General features: G+C 45.3%; 1 protein-coding gene and 1 pseudogene across 1 annotated transcript in view; both read left to right on the top strand.

Moving 5' to 3' along the window:
• Dnaaf9 (dynein axonemal assembly factor 9) overlaps positions 1–21,455 on the top strand; it is a 116,440-nt gene that overhangs the window by 31,691 nt on the left and 63,294 nt on the right. Inside the window, exons 8-14 of the mRNA XM_051144642.1 lie at positions 1,487–1,585; positions 3,907–3,962; positions 5,927–6,062; positions 9,269–9,350; positions 10,133–10,169; positions 17,293–17,380; positions 18,479–18,555. Coding sequence (XP_051000599.1) covers positions 1,487–1,585; positions 3,907–3,962; positions 5,927–6,062; positions 9,269–9,350; positions 10,133–10,169; positions 17,293–17,380; positions 18,479–18,555 — 575 coding nt within the window. The remainder of the gene's footprint in view (positions 1–1,486; positions 1,586–3,906; positions 3,963–5,926; positions 6,063–9,268; positions 9,351–10,132; positions 10,170–17,292; positions 17,381–18,478; positions 18,556–21,455) is intronic.
• LOC127188206 (40S ribosomal protein S2-like) lies at positions 6,149–7,064 on the top strand (annotated as a pseudogene).

The raw sequence follows: 21,455 nt of genomic DNA, 5'->3' as shown, positions 1-21,455 counted from the left end.
ATGCTGGGATTTGTCTGGCTTGAACTTGTGCAGACTTTGTATATGTTATCATAATCTCTGTAAGTTTTTAAAAGTTTTTTTATAATTCACATTACATCCTGATTGTAACCCTCCTCTCTCATCTTCTCCCATTCCCACCCTCCCTTCTCCTTCCCCTCTTCCCCCTCTCCTAGTCCTCTGAAAGAGGGACTCCTCCTCCCCTATCATCTGACCCCTCATTAGGACTGCTTGCCTCCTCTTCCTCTGTGGCCTGGCAAGGCTGCCCCACCAGGGGGACGTAAGTGATCAAATAGCGGACACCAGAGTCCATGTCCCCTTACTAGGGACCCACATGGAGACTGAGCTGCCCGTTGGCTACATCTGAACAGGGGGTCTAGGTTCTCTGCTTGCAATGTCCTCGTTGGTGCATCAGTCTCTGCAGGCCCCCTGGTCCAGATTTTTTGGCTTTGTTGTTCTCATTCTAGAGCTCCTGTCCTCTCCGGGTCCTTATCTTCCCACTGTTCCACAGACTCCCAGTGCCTTGCTCGCAGTGTGGCTGTGAGCCTTGGCATCTGCTTTGCTTCCCTGCTGGGGGGAGTCCTCCAGAGGACTCTGTGATAGGCTTAACTAGTATGTGTGTCACCCTGTTGTATCTTGAAGATGCAGTTGCTTTGGAGTCATCTCCTACCTCTGACTCTTAGAATCTTTCTCCCTCCTCTTCTGCGTAAATCCTTGCTCCTTAGAGGGAGATGATAATGACATCTTAGTTAGGGCTAAGGACTCCACAGTGTCTCACTCTCGGAGTGCTCTCATGCTGAGTGCCTCACACGCCAGGCTCACAGTGTGGCTCTCCGTATTAATTACCATCCTCTCCAGGAAGAAGCTTCCCCGATGAGGGTTGAGTCATACACAGATCTATAGGTGTAGGCACACATGATTAGGACTCTTTCTTTGCTATTGTTGTTAAACTCATTTAGCAGAATAGTATTAGTAGCCCATGACCTATTTAGTTTCAAGTTCCTGCGTGTCAGTTATGGGTTCCATCTCTTATAGTAGGCCTTAAATCTGATTTTTAAAAAGTGGTTGGTTACTCCCATATCATTTGTGCTACTATTGCACAGTATTATATCTTGCACTGTTGTACCATTATATCTTGCACTACTGTACCATTATATCTTGCACTACTGTACCATTATATCTTGCACTGTTGTACCATTATATCTTGCACTATTGAACCATTATATCTTGCACTACTGTACCATTATATCTTGCACTGTTGTACCATTATATCTTGCACTGTTGTACCATTATATCTTGCACTGTTGTACCAGTACATCTTGATGGCAGGTTGTCGTTATAGGTCGCATAAGTTTGTAGCTAGGTGGAAGTAATGAGGACTTGTGTCCTTTGGTAGGATGTACAGAGCAGCCTAATATTTAGATAGGTTCGTGTTCTGTTCTCTACTACTGTGCCTCTTACTTAACGCTCTCCGTTTGTTTCTCAATAGGACTTGGCAGCATTTGAGCATCAGTGGACAAGCTTCTTTGCTAATTTTGACACAGAAATCCCTTTCCTGCTGGAACTTTCAGAATCTCAGGCCGGTGAGGTATGTAAGTAAAAAGTCATAAAGAGAAAGAAAAATGGCAAATTTATTATTTTTGTTATTATGTTGTTGTTCTTCTTATTGTTGTATTGAGACAGGGTCTGACTATGTGACCCTGACTGGCCTGGAACTTAAAGATGTCTATCTGTCTCTGTCCTCCCGATGGTAGGGTAAGAGACATGTACCACTATGCCTGGCTTATTAAAAGTTTTTCAAGATTCACCACTCTAGAGGTTTGTTTTGGATCTCTTTCTTTCTTTCTTTCTTTTTTTTTTTTTTTTTTTTTTTTTTGCTTTTTGAGACAGGGTCTCTCTGTGTTAGCCTTGGCTGTCCTGGACTCGCTTTGTAGATCAGGCCTACCTTGAACTCACGGGGATCCACCTGCCTCTGCCTCCTGAGTGCTGGGATTAAAGGAGTGCTGGGATTAAAGGCAGAGACAGCTAGCCGGCTTGGCTATCATTTCTAGAAATCATGTTGTATATGTCATAAAATAAATTCCTTCCTTTGCCAAAAATACCAAAACCAAACAAAAAACAACACAGTATGTTGAAGGCCCCGGTTTCAAATCCCTATACCCCAAAAATGTTTTTTATTGTGCCAGCTTCTCTATTAGAAGGATATTCACCTTTCAGCATGGTGGTATCCCCAACCAATGGTTACACTGAGTGCTGGTTAACACTTCTGTACCTCTGAATACCTGTGGAGCCTCTTGGTCACGAGTGCCACGCTGTCATTTCAAGCCTGCTTGGTAACGAGTTACCAGCTGCTTGGTTAGGCTAAGGTACACTTCAGGACTAAAGTCATCTGTCTGTTTTAAAAACCAGGGAACAGAACCATCATAAAAACTATTCAACAGGAAGAATTAGAGAGCTTTTGTGAGGGTGCATGTTAGCCTACATTGGGCTCAAACTGTCACTATTCCTGTTCTTCAGTGTACCACAGTAGTCCAGAATAAGCCCCCTATACGCACACACGCACACATGCATGCACATGTGTGCTCATTATATTGTTATACATTGCCCCTATTATTTTTGAAGACCATAATAACCTGAAAAGAATCTTAACTGTTTGATTTTACCTTCCTCTGGTGCTTAGCATTTCTCTGTATGGTATCTTCATCCTCTAAGGATGGTCTTTAACATTGTTTGTAACTAAGTCTTATGATGATGAACTCTTTCAGCTTCAATATGTACAAGGGAAAAAAACATACCTTTCCTCCCCCCACTGTTGTTTGTTTGGAGACAGGGTCTCACTATGTAGTCCAGGCTGGCCTTGAACTGGCTTTCTGCTCCTGCCTCCCAGGTGCTGGGGCAATAGATAATGTCTTGGTTATTTTACTATTGCTGTGAAAAAACACCTTAACTAAGACACCTTGCCAGAAGAAAGAGTTTATTGGGGCTTACAGCTCTAGAGGGTGAGTCTGACCATCATAGTGAGGACCATGGCAGCAGGCAGGGCATAGCACTAGAGCAGTAACTGAGAGCTCACATCTGACTCACAAGCAGAAGGCAGAGAGATACTAACCCTGGCCTGGGCTTTGGAAAGCTCAAAACTCACCCCAGTGCCACACCTCCAACAAGGCCACACCTCCTAATCCTTCCCAAACAGTTCTACTAACTAGGGACCAAATATTCAAGTGTATGAGCCTGGGGGGAAGGGGGGGCATTCTAGTTCAAACCACCATATATAGGTACCACTCCTGGTTTCAACTTCATTTCTGAAAGATATTTTTGCAATGTCAAAATTCTATAGGTTAATAGGTTTTTTTGTTTGATATTTGCTTTCAGTACTTGAATGATGTTGCTGTCGATATCTCCAACAATATTATTCACATTGTTTCTAATGATAAAATTTTTGTCTCAATCTTTGTTTCCGTGGATATAGATCTTTTCTCCTCTGGCAGCACTTAAGATTTCTCTTTCTAGCTGGGCATGGTGGCGCATGCCTTTAATCCCAGCACTCGGGAGGCAGAGGCAGGCAGATCTCTGTGAGTGCGAGACCAGCCTGGTCTACAAAGCGAGTCCAGGGCAGTCAAGGCTACACAGAGAGACCCTGTCTCGAAAAACCAGCAAAAAAAAAATTTCTCCTTCTGAGCCGGTGGTAGTGGTGACGCCGCCCTTTTTCTTTCTTTCTTTCTTTCTTTCTTTTCTACTATGTTTTGTTTCGTTGCTGTACCTCAAGCTCATGATTTTATCTACATTACCTTTCTGTGCTCTTGTACTCTGAGCACACCTCTGTCTTCCTGTTAAATACGACTTACACACTGTGAAAGTTTGATCATTTTCAAAGCTGTTGTCTTACATCAGATACTGACTTCTTTTTAGCCATTCAGAAGCTACTTCAGCCATGGAATGATCTCCAGCCATATTACTGAAAACAGGTATGTTACCTGGGAAAAAAGCGCCCATGGCGACTGAGAAAATGGAGTTGAAAACAGGAGTGTTGAATATAGAAAAGAGCTAAGTTCAGAGTGTGAGTGGATGATTGTTACAGAGTAAGAAATCTGCAGTTATGACTTACTTGTCTTGGTGCTTAGTACTTTTGTATTTGCTTTATTTTTCTGTAATCTTATAGTAAAATGGCTGTTAAAATATTATAAATAATCTGCTTCAATCTAAAAGAAATTAATTTTTATTCTGTCCCTAGCTCAGGAAAGCAAAATGCAACAGTGTCCAGCTGCAGGCAGGGAACAGCAGTATTTGGGGTGGGGGGTTAAGATGAATTAAAGTACCCAGCACCTGCAAAAGATGGCAGGGGTAAGGTCTCTGAGTATTTACTTCCACATCTCGTCATGATCAGCAGGAGGTTTGTTTGTTTTGTTTCTTGTTTTGATCGGTGCAAGAGACAAATGATCCCTCTGTTTTCCCCCAAGTCCAGTCCAGCCTAACAGTCTGTCTTAGATAGGGTTACACTGCTGTGAAGAGACACTATGACGGCAGCAACTCTATATTATAAAGGAGAGCATTTCACTGGGGCTGGCCTACAGCTTCCATGGTTTAGTCCGCTGTCACCATGGCAGCGTGCAAGCAGACATGGGGCTGGCTTACAGCTTCCATGGCTTAGTCCACTGTCATGGCAGCGTGCAGACAGACATGAGGCTGGAGAAGGAGCTGAGAGATCTCCATTTTGACCCACAGGCAGCAGGGCAAGAGTGTGTGACTGGGTACAGCTTGAGGATATGTAACCTCAAAGCCCACCTCCACTGTAGCACACATCCTCCAGCAAGGCCACACCTCCTGACAGCGCCACCTCTTGTGGCCAGGCGGTCAAACCACCTTTCTATGTTTTAGATACGTCTTTTTCTGTTTAAACTTTTAATTAAGTTTCAGGGGAAAAGTGAGTCATGTTCATTTGATTTGCTAGGTGCTACATGTGGAATATCCTTGGTGGCTCTTTTTTTCTTTTTCTTTTTCTTTCTTTCTTCCTTTCTTTTCGAGACAGGGTTTCTCTATGTAACAGTCCACCTGCCTCTGCCTCCCAAGTGCTGGGATTAAAGGCATACACCCCCACTGCCCAGCCCCTTGGTGGCTCTTAGGAAAGCTCTCTGACTAAACTGTCTGAAGGGATTGGTGAGAGCACTAACAGAGTGAACAGGAGGTGGGAGTCTAGTTAGAGGAGAGGAGAGACGACCAGGGCTGCCAGTGGGTGTGCGGGGAGGGGTGTGACAGGAACACCCTGAGCACCCTTCTCTCCTCCTGCCCTCCTTAGAAGACGGTAGCTACTCTGTTGTCTATTGGGTCTGAATAGTTCAACTACTATGATTCTTTTTTTGTTTTGTTTTGATTTAATTAATTTATTCAGATTACAACTCAATTGTTATCCCATCCTTTCCTCCCATTCTTCCCTCCCTCCCACTTTTACCGTATTCCCCTCCCCTAGGTCTATGACCGAGGGGGACCTCCTCCCCCACTATCTGGTCATAGGTTATCAAGTCTCATCTTGGTGGCCTGCTTATTCTTTCTTTGAGTGCCACCAGGCCTCCCCACCAAGGGGAGGTGGTCACATATGGGGCACTAGAGTTCTTGTCAGAGTCTCTACTGTGATTCATTAAAAGCTGTATTTCAGTTAATATTTTACCTTATAAGTAATTGGGGGGAATCCTCATTATGTTTTTTATAGCAAACTCAAATAGTTGGTTCCTCAAAAAGGTCAAGTGGAAAAGTATAAACTTAGCAGGAGTATGCTTCTAATTCCCATGAATCACTATGAGGCGTCAGGGACATCTGGCATTCCTTCCAAGCCAGCCAAGAACATTAGGTGGATTGGACTTTGCCCATCCTGTGCTCACATCATTCAGAAACGCTCACGGGGCCTTGTCTGATGACTATTCGCTTGCTGTTCTAGCCCTCATAGGCAGCCATGTGTGCTCTTCGGTAGCCACTCCACACGAGACAACCTGAGTGCCGGCAGCTTCAACTTCCCTTCTGAGGGGCACCTGGTGCGCAACACTGGTTCTGCAGGGAGCTGTGCCAAACACATGGTGAGTGGCCAGACTGGCTGAACTTAACTTTACTATGTAATGACAAGAATAGGCTGCTGGCTTCTTCTTCCTCGGGAAAACACCAAATGGCGGATGACGCCGGTGCAGCGGGAGGGTCCGGAGGCCCCGGGAGCCCAGGGTTAGGAGGGCAAGTCAGCTTCCGCGGAGGATTCGGCAGCAGTCTTAGGGGCCGCAGTCGTGGCCGAGGCCGTGGCCGTGGTCGAGGCCGCGGGGCTCGTGGAGGAAAAGCCGAAGACAAGGAGTGGATCCCGGTCACCAAGCTGGGCCCTCTGGTTAAGGATATGAAGATCAAGTCCTTGGAGGAGATGTATTTGTTCTCCCTGCCCATTAAGGAGTCCGAGATTATTGACTTTTTCCTGGGCGCATCCCTAAAGGATGAGGTTCTCAAGTGCAGAAGCAGACACGGGCCGGCCAGCGGACCAGGTTCAAGGCTTTTGTCGCTATTGGGGACTACAATGGTCACATTGGTCTTGGTGTTAAGTGCTCAAAGGAGGTAGCCACTGCTATCCGAGGGGCCATCGTCTTGGCCAACCTTTCCATCATCCCTGTGCGGAGAGGCTACTGGGGGAACAAGATTGGCAAGCCACACACTGTTCCATGCAAGGCGACAGGCTGCTGTGGCTCTGTTTTGGTGTCTCATCCCTGCTCCCAGAGGCACTGGCAGTGTCTCAGCTCCTGTGCCCAAGAAGCTACTGATGATGGCTGGTATTGATGACTGCTACACATCAGCCAGGGGCTGTACTGCCACCCTGGGCAACTTTGCCAAGGCCACTTTTGATGCCATTTCCAAGACCTACAGCTACCTGACACCCGATCTCTGGAAAGAAACTGTGTTCACCAAGTCTCCTTATCAGGAATTCACTGATCATCTTGTGAAAACCCACACCAGAGTGTCTGTTCAGAGGACCCAGGCTCCAGCTGTGGCTACCACATAAGGGTTTTTACAAGTAAAATAAAGTGGATTAATTCTGTTAAAAAAAAAAAAAAGAAAGAAAGAAAGAAAAAAGAATAGGCTGCTGGCCAAAAGGAACGTTTTTTCAATTATTATGTTCACTTAATCCTGAATTTGAAGTTGTTTTACAGTGAAAAGAAGTGGTTTGTAATTCATGATATAAATTTTAATAAGTATTGGGTATGATTTTGAAAACACTTTATATTTGTTTATATTTATTGCATGCATGTGATGCTGGGGAGAGGGCTATACCAGTGTTTCACAGTACATGTGTGGAGCACAGAGCCAGTTCTTCTGTTTTTACATGAGTTCCAGGGATGGAACTTAGGAGATCAGGCTGTATATTGTTTGCTATATTCTTTAGAAGGAAACATTAGGGGGCAAGTCCGCATGACCCCAGTGTGCCCCTGTTGCAAGGTGGGAGGCAGAAGCCGAGACTCTCCGGACACTTGGCGATTAGTTAGCCTGGTGTATGCAGCAACATGTTTCAAACACGGTAGAAGAGCAAAGACCACCATCTGAAGGTTACCTAGACATATACCATGGCATGTTTATACCTGCACCCATATATATGAACATGTACGACCCCCAGGACACACACGCACAAATAAAGGGAACACTGAATGTGGGACTCTAGTGATTGTCAAAGTCTATGCTGTCTTAATAGAATTTCAAATATTTTCAATTGTTTCTAACAAAGTGGTTTTTAAAAAAATGTTGCAGGAGATTAGGGTAGCTAGGATGGTAGACGTAGCATGACTAATTATTTTTTAATTAGGATTTCAAGAACATGAGACCCAAGTGGATATGGTTTAGCATTTCTGGGCTGAAAGCTTGAAAGCCTTGGGCCTCTTCCAAGCTCGCTCAGGTTAGAGCTCTTACCAGATGCATGCTCCTGTAGGATCTTGCCGCTCTGATGTCCTCCTTAGCACTGACTGCCAACTTGATACAGCCTGCAATCACCTCAAAAGTACAGTCTCCATTGAGTAATTAACTTTTTATCAGACATGTGGACATGGGTGGTATTAAAAAAGAACTTAAAACAGAGGATAAGAATAAAAAGTTTTAAATCTAGAGAAGCTTATTCTGTATATAGCCTGTGTTTCCTGAATTTGTAGCTGCCCTTATGTCCCTCTATGTGTGGGCAAGGGATTTACTGTGAGTTCCCTGAGCTGAATGATAATGGTAGCCCAACCCCAAGCACATTGCCTGCTTTTTCCTCATGAGTTGTAAATTCACTAATATCCTGGGCTGACTGTGTACCCAACAGGACCTTACAGTGCAGCCAAGGTTGGTTAAAACAACAAAAGTGAACACAGAGGGCTGAGGAAAGGGCTCAGCAGCTAACGTCGCTTGGTGTCACACCTGACATTTTAAGTTCGACCCCTGTATTCTGTTTCCTTCCTGTTGTGATGAAACACTGACCAAAGCAACTGAGGGAGGGAAAGGATTTATTTGACTCGTACTTGGAGACCACAGTTCATCACTAAGGGCCCTAGGGACAGGAACTCACATGCTTAGCTAGCCTTCTTACTCAGCCTAAGGTCATTTCCACAGTGGGATGGGCTCTCTTCCATGTGTGAAGACAGTTCCCCTATAGACATGCCCACAGGACAGCCTGATCTGGGCCATCTCTCAACTGAGACTCTCTTATCAGGGGACTTTAGGCTGTGTCAAATTAACAGTTAAACCTAACTAGGGGACGGATACACACACACACACACACACACACACACACACACACACACTCACATGGCAGAAGAAGAGAACCAATTCCTGCTATACTCAACAGTATACCTGTATACATTCCTCATGTAAATAAATATAAATAAGATCAAAATTCAAATATACGTGATAAATGCTATTGTTTAAATCAAGTTAGTCTTGTCTTTAAAAAGTAAATCAGTTTCAGTTAAATAAACTTCATTCCATTACCTATTTGCTTTTTGTCTCTTACGTATTACTTGTCTAAGTATGCTCCTTTTTAAAAGTTTGATTATTATGTGTAAGCTCATGGAGTGGGGCGGGGGTGTGCACATGCCACGGCATGTGAGTAGAGGCCCGAGGCCCGAGGCCCGAGGCCAGTCTTGCGAAGTCTGTTCCCTCCTTCCATCTCTCTTGGGTTCTGGGGAGTGAGTTTGGATGGCCGGGCATGTGAGGTACACAGCGTTCCCCTTTGAGCCAGCTCACCAGCTCCTGGTTACTCATCTTCTCTCCCCTCCCTTCAATACAGGTCGCTCAGTGTGTCTCACCAAAGGGACCTCTGGCATGTTCAAGAACATACTTTTTTGGAGCTACTCATGTTCCTTACTTGGGTAAGTCCCTGCAAAAGTCATCTTACCAACTCTTACTTAATGGTTTGTCCCACGAAGGAGAAGTTAACATGCAATTTACTATTTTATACAAAACCCTATCTTGTAGGCCTTGACTCCCTCCCAGACTGCACCTGGAGAGGTGATGGGCCTAACTCATTCCTCACAGAACTCACTGGTTCAGCCTGTAATTGAGGTCTAGCCAAGTGCATGCCCCTGTGCTCAGTGTCAGAAGAAAGACCAAGATTAATGAGAGTTAGTGTGAGATAGCAGGGGATGTGGGCCACAGTTAAATATCGTGACTGAGTATCTGCCTAATTACCTTTGTGAGAAAAGGGAGAATAGGCCATGATAGGATGAACTGTAGCTGAGGACCTGTGGCAGTGTCCCTCAGGAAGGCTAGGCTGACTAGGGGGACCCTGCTTGTTGGGGTACTCTGAAGCTTCAGGTCCAGAGACATGGGGGAAAGCTTTTGAATGAGTCTGACTCCCAGCATTGCTTCCCAGTGGTCAGGACATCAAAAGCCATTAATTAATATAAAAGCCAGGAAACTCTGAAAACAAAGATGACTTCGGTCAGATAATTAAGGAAATAAATAAAAAAGGAAAACTTCTAAGTTAAAAAAAAATTTTTTTTAGTATAGGTAAAAACATCCCAGAGCCTAAGGGTCGGGGGGTGGGGGGGACGGTAAATGAAAGTCCAAGACGATTCTGGGAGAAGCCGAGCACCACTGTTGTCTGTGCATATGTTGTATTTAACTTAAAAGGAAACGTTTCCCTCTCCAGGTGAGGATGACAAGCTGCCCAGGACAACTGAGCAAATGTAAGTCCTTGGGTTAATTTTATTTCTTCTTCTCAAAGTTGAGTTTCTTTGTGGCTCTTCTGCTGCCCCTTGAGATCAGCAGGGACAAGGACATCTGGTTACAAGGCAGACACTGCTGTACGCTTCACAGTCAGTCCCCAGGACCCCTCAGTTTGGAACCCAGGCCAGACGGCTTTGCTGGCTTTGCTCCTCACTCTGGAACGCCTCCCAGGCTTCCTGTGTGTGTGCCTGTTCATATGATGACATAACTTCCTCTCTTTACACTTCATCACAGTAAAAAAGAAAAATTTTAATTGAGGATTTTTCTAAAACCAAAACCTTCTGCAATTCCTTGGGAACATCTGGTTTCTCATGTGGTCTGTGGAGTTTTCTCTGGACTTGACATTCAGGCTTGTGGACCAGAGCTGTGTTCCCAGTCTCAGCCGTGTACTCTAGAGAGGCCCCTACTTTGTACTGACTGCCCTCTCCCCACATAAAGGAGGAGCCCACAGACCAGAAATACATGCACTAAAGCTCCAAATTGGCCACAAATAATTGTCTATAGATCACTTGAGCATGCAGGCTCCTGTGTGCGAGGGTAACCTAGCTGCAGCATTCTTGTGAATATCAGGGTACTTTGCTTAATCTGCCTGATGTTAGACAGTGCCATCCTCTTCCCACACAGGCTGACAGTCAGCTAAAGGGTGACTTCCATCTCCAACTGGAGAGGGCTGATGTCAGTCAGGATGCACAGGTAGTTCACTCTCCTAAGAGAACCTCCAGACACGCTCTCAGAGACTACGTGTTGGTCACAGTGAAGCTTCTGCACAGCGGACATGAGGCTACACTTGACATCTGCTTCCTACACATGACAGTCTGCTTTCTGCATGTGAAGATCTGCTTACTACATGTAACAGTCTGCTTTTTTTCTTATTAAGACAGGGCTATATAGTTACTTTCCTTGTCACCATGATAAAATACCTGGCCAAAAGCAGCAATATGGCTCAGCAGGCAAGAGTGCTCCCTGCCAAGCCTGGTCATCCCTGGAGCCCAGACAGCAGGAGAGAGCTGACTCCTTTGAGCTGTTCTCTGACCTCCACGTGCATATGGCATACTGTTGTGTGACACTGTTTCTGGGGAGACATGAATAAACATCTACTCACTTTACCACAAAAGGTCAATTTGGTAAACCAGGGGGTTTATTGGGGTTACTTATAGAAGTGTAGATGACTCAAAGGCAGCTGCAGCTGTGTCACTGACCACCCACCCCAGCCTGGGTGATGTAGCTCTCTGCACAGCCTGCAGGCAGCTCAGCAGCCTGGACTGTCTCCTCAGCAGCCCTTACTGATCACATAGCCCTGCAGAGGGAGGGGCCCTGTACAGTTGTTCAGTTTCTGGGACTTCTGAGACTTAACAGGTTGTTTACTTCTGAGTCTTTTTTTTTTTTTATAAGATTAATTGATTATGTATAGTGTTCTGCCGGCATGTATGCCTGCAGGCCAGAAGAGAGCAACAGATATAGAAGGTTGTGAGCCACCGTGTGGTTGCTGGGAATTGAACTCAGGACTTTTCAAAGAGCAGCCAGTGCTCTTAACCTCTGAACCATCTCTCCAGCCCCTACTTTCTGAGTCTTTTTAAAAAAGATTTATTTATTTATTATTATGTGTACAGTGTTCTGCCTGCATGTACTCCTGCAGGCCAGAAGAGGGCGCCATATCACATTACAGATGGTTGTAAGCAACCATGTGGTTGCTGGGAATTGAGCTCAGGACCTCTGGAAGAGCAGTCAGTGCTCTTAATCACTGAGCCATCTCTCCAGCCCCTACTTTCTGAGTCTTGAACTTTAGGATTTCCTGAGTCTTGCCAGGCATGGTCTTTAATCTCAGCACTCAGGAGGCAGTTCAAAGCTAGCCTGGTCTACACACTGAATTCTGGGACTGCCAGGGTACACAGAGAAACTCTGTCTAGAAAAACCAAAAATAAATAAATAAATAAATAAAATCAGATAAAAATATAGAATTTCCTGAGTTTTAATGAGCATTCTCTCCAGGATGGAATGTTTCATCTGGGAGGAGACTGCTGCACAACATGGGTGCAGGCTGCATACCCTCCCGTCCACAAATCAATCAATACATGTTGTTAAATACAAAATAAAAGGACCAGCAATGGCTTAACAGGTAAAAGCACTTTCTGAGCAAGCAGAGTGACCTGAGTTCCATTCCCAGAACCCACGCAAAGCTGGATGCCATGCTTGCATCTGTAATTCCAGTATTCCTGGGTCAAGATAGGCAACAGAGTGAGGGAACTGCATAGAGTACACAGAGCAGCAGGAACAAGCAGAAAGAAAGAGTGTGCCTCAGAAAGGTGAGAGAAATAACTGGCTCCCAAAGTTATGCTCTATACGTGTGTTGTGGCGCATGCGTACTCCTCACCCCATACCACATACACCATACATATACATGCACTAGTAGTAATGACAAATAAACCTGAGGAAGTTAACTTAAAGAAAGAAGGGTTTGTTATTCCTGGTCACAGTTCAGGTATACAGTCCGTTATGGCAGAGGATTTGTGGCAGAAGAACATGAAGGGGTTGATCTCATTGCAGCTGCAGTCAGGAAGCAAAGAAAGATGACTGCCTCTGTGTGTGCGTGGTAAGGCTCACATTGAACTGAGTTGTCACAGATACCTAAGCTATATGCCCTATTACAGACACACCCAGAGCTTTCTCCCTGGGGAGTCGAGACCCTGTCAAGTTGATGAGCGTAACCATTAGAGGGACCTCGTGTCACCCAGGCCGGTCTGGAACTGGCAGAGATCTCTCCTGCCTGTTGTGGTGACTTTCTTTCTGTGCCTCCTGGGTGTTGTAATTACAGGTGTGAGCCACCATGCCTAGTTAGTCTGTTGTTTCTTGGAGGATAGGGAAGCTACGTGTGGCAGCTCGCCTGCAGTCTCAGCAATGAGGAGGCTGAGTTAGGTGAACTGCCACAAGTTCCAGGCCAGCCTAGACTACAAAATGAGTCTCTGTCTGGGAAAATATAATACAGGTTATATAACCAGTATAGAAAATATGAAAATAAAGGAAGGAAATAGACCATCCATAATGGTCTCCGGCATTATCTTTAACATCTTATATTCAGCACATCTTCCTGAGTACCTAATATAGGCTGTGGTGTTAGGGGCTGGAGATAAACTCAGTGGTAAAGAGAGTGTGACACTCACATGGAGGACCAGAGCAAGTTCCCAGCACCCATGTCAGGCTGCTCACTGAAGTGATCCACTAGAGATAGTTATTGACAACCATGCTAATTAAGCCAATTAAGAGTATATGAGTTCAGGCCACAAGTAGTGACACATGCCTTTAATTCCAGCACTCAGGCCAGGCATGGTGGTGCACGCCTTTAGTCCTAGCACTCAGGAGGCAGAGACAGGAGGATCGCAGTGAGTTGGAGGCCAGCCTTGTCTACAGTGAGTCTACGACAGCCAAGGACTACACAGAGAAACCCTGACTCGAAAAACCAAAGAAATAAATAAACAAACAAATAAATAAAAGTAAAAAATCATAATTCCAGCATTCGGGAGGCAGAGGCAGGCAGATTGCTGTGAGTATAAAGCAAAGAAAGTTGCAGGACAGCCAGGGTTATTACACACAGAAACACTGTCTCAAAGAAAAATATATATGAATTATTTTATTTACTGGTGACCAAGAAGTGCTCATGCTGCAGTCTCTTGGGGCCAAAGCTCAGGAGGTACAGTGTTTCTAAAGCCAAACCCCACAATGACATCAGTGTTTGAGGGGGATCAGAGCAACAGCTTTCTTCGGAGCTTAGCAGTGTTGTCCAGACACCACATGACACTTATTTCTGACTTAAACTTCCAGTTAGTTATTTTACTTTATATTTTAGTCTGCACAAATGTCAGTTACTCTGGTTAATACTTCTGGGCCATGGTCAGGGCCATGGGCGGCCCTCTAGGCAGTAGCTCTAGATTTAGGAGGTCTGATGCCTTCTTCTGGCCTCTGGACACCTATACTCATAATTAAAATTTACGGGGGTAAAAGATTGTGGTTTTAGAATAAATGTCACCTTAACCACAATGCGCGCGCGCACACACACACACACTTTTTTTTTTCACTTTAAAAGCAAGTTGACCCTCTTTTCCATTTCCATGTCCTCTGTGCTTAACCACTGCCTGGGATCCTCATCCTGGACCGTTTGATATTTGCCTACGCCAAATCTGTTGCTGCCTTGACTCAAGGATTAATATCAAGGTGTATTTAATGGGCCAAGGTGTAACCATGTCAGATATTTCAGATCACAGTGCTAGTGGGAAACTGGACCTAGTGGAACCCAGGTGAAGGTGACGCTAACACAAGCAGGCCATTAAGTGGCTTAGTAGCCATGTATTGGTTTATGTACTAAGGTTTTGTCTGAAGTTCTGTATAGCTCCAAGTGGGGCTAGGCAGTATTGAATTAGTTGATAGTTTAATTAAGGTAGTGCAGAGGGAAGGGGGTACCTAGCCAGTGTTAGATAGAGCGATATTTGAATGAGACAATGAAAGGGCTATCTTTGTATATATCTTAAAGTTTAAGCTTTATAAAACTTCACCCTGCTGGGTGCAGTGGCTCATGCCTGTAATCCCAGCACTCAGGGAGGCAGAGGCAGGCAGATCTCTGTGAGTTCAAGGCCAGCACAGTCTGCAAAGCGAGTCCAGGACAGCCAAGGCTACACAGAGAAACCCTGTCTTGAAAATACCAAAACTGCAACAACAACAAAACAGCTTGCCTTCAGCCAGTGCAGGGCACACATCCACATCTCCGCATTTGTGCTCAGGAGGTGGAGGCCGGAGGACCTAGAGTTCAAGGTCATTCTTGACTGCATGACAACTTTAGGGTCAACTTAGGCCTTATGTGCCTCTGCCTCAAAAACAAAACAATAACAACAAAAAACAAATCCTTCTCTCAGGTGTCATGGTGTGGAGAAATCCTTCTAGTCTCACCCAGAAGTAGACAACTCATTGTTAGTACCTGACAGGCCTCTTCCTGCCAATACACCCGCTGCTGTGGCCTGGCTGATAATCAGGAGGCACTCATATGTGAACTTGACATTTTTTTCTCACTTTGAGTGTGTGTGTGTGTGTGTGTGTGTGTGTGTGTGTGTGTGTGTGTGTGTGTACACACATGAGTTTAGTGCTCAAGAAAGCCAGAAGAGTGTGTCGGATCTCGTGGTGGTTGTGAGTGCTGCGAGTCCCATTCAGGTTCTGTGCAAGCGCTGTAACTGTTCATAATCACTCAGTAATCTCCAGCACAAAAGTGTGTTGTCTGTACTACTCTAAACCCCTAGTGCTCCTGCCTCTCTCTTCAGACCTACAAGGCCTGACTGTGTAGCCTTGGCTGTCCTGAAACTCACGCTGTGAATCAGGCTGGCTTTGAACTCACAGAGCTCTGCCAGCTTCTGCCTCCCAAGCCCTGGGATTAAAGGCGGGCGCCACAATCCCTGAGTTGTCATTTTGCTGTTTGGGCTTCTTTATTCCATTTTCTTCTTCAACCCTAACCTATGGCCTATAAAATGGAGGTGTGAGACAGGACGTAAGAAGGAATTGAAGGAGATGACAGTGTGGTGTAACGTAGAGGAGACGCACCAAGCTAAGAATCAAGTTCAAGTTCACTGTGAGTTTCTGTGACCTTAGACAACATACTCTACTCTCAGAGACATTGCTTGCTGCATTAGCCTCAATGTCAAACTCTTCTCACCCTCTGTCCATTACAAGGGCCTCACAGAGTTCAAAGCATGTAGTCTCTGTGAAGTCAGTTCCTTGCCAAGCAAGTCCTCTTGCTTTCCAGGGCCGGGGGGTCAGGGGAGGGGATGAGCCCCCTTTCTCTGTACTTATCCTCAGAAGAGCCTGGACATCCTTAATCAGGCAAGCTGTGTGGACAGTGGCCTGCCCTGTTTCTTTTAGTTGAACTCAATCTTTCCTGAACTCAGTCCACCTGAGATTGCCGTCCTGAGTTCATAGTTGCAGCAAGCCTTTAGCAGTCTAGTGAGGAGAGGATATCTAAAGAGTGTGGGGGTGTTTCTGGAAAGGCTTTCCAACTCTATCAGTGCTCAGGAACTCTGGGTCTAGGTGGTGTTCCTGCTACAGAGGCTCTGGGAGTCTGCTGATTTTATCTGTTTGCTCATAAATACAGAAAGTCACTTTTTTTGTTGTTGTTGTTGTTGTTGTTGTTTTTCCGAGACAGGGTTTCTCTGTGTAGCCTTGGCTGTCCTTCCTGGACTCGCTTTGTAGACCAGGCTGGCGTCAAACTCACAGGGATCCACCTGTCTCTGCCTCTCGAGTGCTGGGATTAAAGGTATGCGCCACCACTGCCCGGCTAAACTTATTTTTTAATTAGGTATACTTATGTGTCTGTATGGGTAGATGTACGCGTACAGGTGCCCAAGGAGACCAGTCACGCCAGGTTCCCCTGGAACTGGAGTTGCAAGTGGTAGTGAGCCATCTGACGTAAGCACTGGAGATCGGATTCAGTCCTCTATAAGTATTGGTATTTGTGAAGATCAGAAAAAGCCCTTAGCTCCTCTGGAACTGGCTTTCCTGGTGGTTGTGGATGCTGGGTGCTGGGAATCAAACCCAGATCCTCTGCAAGAGCATCAAGTGCTCTTAACCATTTTTCAATTAGTTCCACTTTGGCACTTTTCTTGGTGTATTTAAAAGTCAGTTTTTTTTGGGAGGCAGGCATGGTGCTTTATGCCTGTAATATCAGCAGTGTGGGAGGTAAGAAAATATTTTGAGGCCATCCTGCCCTACAAGAACACCCTACCCTCTCTTTTTAAAACACCTTATAGACTACCATAGATGGACATAGAAGTTTTCTTAAAGAATATTTTTAATTTTATTTTATGTGGGTGAGTGTTTTGTGTGCTTGTATGTTGTGTCCCGTGTGTGCAGCACCTTTGGAGGCCAGAAAATGGCATCTGATTCTCTGGAACTAGAGTCACAGACAATTGTGAGCTGCTGGGAATTGAACCCTGGTCCTCTTGGAAGAGCAGCCAGTACTCTTAACCACTGAGCCATCTCTTCTGCCCCAGGCGTACAGCTTTTTACAAGATTATGTGATACTATATTAACCATTATTTTTTGTTTCTAAAGTAGGCTCTTATCCCAGATATATGCTGCTGTTATTGAGGCTGTTTTGGCTGGCATTGCATGTTATGCTAAAACTTGCAGTCTGGCAAAGGTAATTTAAGTCCCATATTTCTGTTTTGGTAGTCATCGTTTTGATGTAAATCATCCTAACCATTTTGTTCTGTGGATGCTTTGCAGTACTCACTTTTGTGCAACTTGGGGCCTTGGTAGCCAAGCCTAAAGCGTTTGAGCTGCTGCTCCTATGGCCATGGTGCTATTATTCTATGAGCCTTTGTAAGCGCCTGATTGTGTTAAAGGAACGTCATTACTTTGTTAATAATTTAGACAAAACACTTTCAGAGGCTAAAGAAACAGATTATTCCATTGCATTTTACTGAAGGCAGTACAGCTTATTTTGAGCTGCATAGTTGGTGTCCTGTAACTGAGTGTTTAAAACTCAATACAGGCCGGAAAATCTGACTGCCTTTCCTAGGCACATGTGCATGTACTTGCTCTCTGACCATTTTCTTCCTTGCTGTTTTGCGGTTAACGTGCCCTGCTGAGTTGGATTCCTAAATCTGACCCAGTAAGATGAGAAGAGACGGCTTGATGCCTTCCAAAGCCAGTAGGACTTTCCTGAAGGAAGCCAGTTGACAGAGGAAAGGTTGTGTATGTTGTAGTTATCAGAGAGACTGTAGCTGTAGTCACCAGCTCCCCGTCCTGTGAACCTGAGCCCTGGTAATGATGTGGGTTTTCTCAGCTCTTTTAGCTGCTACACAGTAGAAAACCTCTGCAAAGTCGGTAGATGGTCTTCAACGTCAGCTCTCACGTCTGTTTTTCCCTCACTGATCTTCTGTAGCTTGAGTGATTTGAACATTGTTAATGTCTAGCTTTCTAGAAACTGAGGGCATTGGTCCCTCCCCAGAGTGCACTTCCAGTGCACACATAGCACTCCAGCTGCCTAACCAGCTGCTTGCATCTCTCAGCAGATCAGATGCCAGTGTGCCCCTGCCTTAATACGCTTCCTGTGACTCCAGCAAGCGCCTCCCTGTCCCCATACCCTGATGCTTTCACTTTAATCTTTGAGGTATACGAAGCAGTCACATAGAAGGGAGGGGCACTGGCCACTTTTAGAAGGGCCTTTCCCGTCAGTTGTGCACATGCTTACCTGCTGGAAAGGTAATTGTTCATTTTGTTCCTGCTTTTACAGGCCACGGAGGTAGCAGAGCAAACTCTGGAGTCTGGGTTAGTCCTCCCTGAATTGGTTCCATTCAAAGCAGATCTACGGTAAGCAATAGCTGGTTTTTTTGGTTTTTTTTTTTTTTTTTTTTTTTTTTTTTTTTATGAGAACTAAGAAGACAAAATTAAAGACCCCCTTATCCCCTATAATTTATATTCCACCTCTCTTGTTTTGAGAAATGTTCAAGTAAACTAGTAGGGTTATGAAGAAGAATCAGTTGTGATCAGGATGGAGAAACTGTTAGGAAGATACATGTATGTTTTAAAACTAGAATGTGACACAGATTCCTACTAGAACTGTGGGATCCCTCTTTACCCGGTCACAAAGATCTCTGGTCAGCGGGGAGCCTGCGAGGCCGAGCTGTGAGGCACATGAGGTAGTCACTAGTTAAGAGACTGGTTCTAGGGCTCTTCTGCCTTTCGGGTAGTAGGGCTTGTCTTCCTTCTGTCATACCCCAGCATGTCCTGTTGCAGCTCCATGCTCTTTAGCATGGCTAAAGTTTCGTGACCTCAGTCCACTTCACCCTCCTCCCACAAGAGGACGTGTGTGTGTGTGTGTGTGTGTGTGTGTGTGTGTGTGTGTGTGTGTGTTGGGGGTGTCAAGACAGGGTTTCTCTGTGAATAGCCCTGGCTGTCCTGGAACTCAGCAGCAATCTTAACTGCCTCCCACTCCCACTTGCTGGGATTGAAGGCATGCACCACCACGCCCAGCCTGGACCATTTTTATGCAGTTTTATAGAAAGATTGTGAAAGACTACCACTGGAAAGTTTATATAAGAACATCTAGAGGCCTGGAGAGATGGTTTAGTGGTTAAGAGCACTAGCTGATCTTCAGAGGACTTGGGTTTGATTCACAGCACCTAAATGTCAGTTCACATATGCAGTGCACAGGCAAAAGGCACCAATACACATACTTTAAAAAGAAAAAAGAAAAAATACTTCTAGGGTCTGGAGAGATGGCACAGTGGTTAAGAACACTGGTGGCTCTTTCAGAAGACCCAGGTTCAGTTCCCAGAACCCACATGGAAGTTAACAATTGTCTGTAACTCTAGTTCTGGGGTATCTGACACCCTCATACAGACATACATGCAGGCAAAACACCCATGCACATAAAATAAAAATAAATAAATCATTTTTTAAAAAGAATACTTCTAGGGCTGGAAAGATGGCTCAGAAGTTAAGAGCACTGGCTGTTCTTCCAAAGTTCTTGAGTTCAATTCCAGGCAACCATATGGTGGCTCACAGCCATCTATAATGAGATCTGGTGCCCTCTTCCGGCAGGCAGGTGTACATGCAGGCAAAACCCTATACATAAAAAATTTTTAAAAATCTAAAAAAAAAAAAAAAAAAAAAAAAAAAAAGAATACTTCTAGCCAGGCATGGTGCCACATGCTTTTAATCCCAACAGTCCAGAGACAGAGGCAGCTGGAATTCTATGTGATTAGGGGCCCACTTGATCACATGGTAAGTTCTAGGACAATCACATGTACTCGTCTTTAAAGAGAAAAAAACTCTGGGTAGTGGTGGTACACACCTTTAATCCCAGCACTTGGGAGGCAGAAGCAGGCAGATCTCTGTGAGCTCCAGGCCAGGCGGGTCTACAGAGCGAGTTCCAGGACAGCCAAGGCTACGCAGAGAAACTCTGACTCAAACAAACAAACAAACAAAAAAAACCCCAAAAAACTCCTGGGTGTGCTCTGCCATACTACCCGATGATCGTTACCACACACACACACACCCCCCCCCCGCCCCGCCCCCCCTTTTATTTTTTTTTTTTAACATCTGTGGTTCTGAGTAGTGAGAAAGGAGCATTTGACAGACGGTGAGTTGCCTGAGGTGATGGATTCTGGTTGCCGCTGCAGCTCCGTTAATGGAAGGAAGAGCTAGAACTCGGTGGTGCAGGGCTCTCATCCTGTTGCTGGTCTCCTTCCCCTAAGGGCCTGGCTGTGAAAGGGCGCCATGGAGGAAGCCACTGCTCCCACTGTGCCGCACTACACCTTCTGTTGGTCCAGGCCATAGTTAAGAATGCTCTTTTACTTCCAGCTGTGCTGATTTAAGCACACCAGGGAACCTTCCACATCTGTTTCTGGAGCATTAGCTCTTAGAGTGATGGGACAAGTAGATCTTAGTTGCTGTGGTAGTGAGGCCTTGTGTATTACCACTAAGGCTGATACAGCCATTCTGTTCCTCCTGCTAGTCAGCTCTTGCCTGTACTGTCTGTAGAGTCTCTTGGGCCTAAATGAACCATCCTAGCTGGGGGAAGGCACAAGGAGAAATCAGAGAGCAAAAAAAGTCTCCCAGGCTAGCCTTCAGTCTGACGTCATAACTGCTTCTCCACCAGCACGATGTCACTGTAGATCCTAAGTGCAATAGCGTGTCTTCCTCTAGAAGAGGAAGGAGGAGGGAAGCAATAAAAAGACACAAGAAGCTCCCATTTTACTAACTTGTTCTTGCCAAGACATGAAACTAAGCTTATATAAGCACATACAATTTAAAGACTTTCTTAGGCTAGTAAGTGTGTGTGCCAGGTAAGGGCACACACTGTCAAGCCCAGTGGCCTGAATTCAATTTTCCAGAACCCACATGGTAGAAGGAGAGAATTAATTCCGACAAATTGTCCTCTGACCTCCACATGTGCACGATAGTATGCGTGCACACACATGAACACACACACACACGCACATAAAATATATGTTTTTTTAAAAAGAACAGTGGTGTATGCCTGTAATTCCAGCACTCAGGGAGGCAGAGGCAGGCAGTTCTGTGAGTTTGAGGCTAGCCTGGTCTACAAAGCAAGTTCAGGACAGCCAATGCTACACAGAGAAACCCTGTCTCAAAAAAACAAACAAACATTTACAGAAAGAGTAAGCCAGGGCTGAACAACGTGGCACAAATCCGTAATCTCGCACTTAGGAGGCAGAGGCCGGAGCATCCCTGCAAGTTTGAGG

This window comes from Acomys russatus, chromosome 4 (genome assembly GCF_903995435.1).
Source record: "Acomys russatus chromosome 4, mAcoRus1.1, whole genome shotgun sequence".
In the NCBI taxonomy this organism is placed as follows: domain Eukaryota; kingdom Metazoa; phylum Chordata; class Mammalia; order Rodentia; family Muridae; genus Acomys; species Acomys russatus.
The sequence above is the reverse complement of the archived record's forward strand: the minus strand, read 5'-3'. Positions and strand labels throughout refer to the sequence as shown.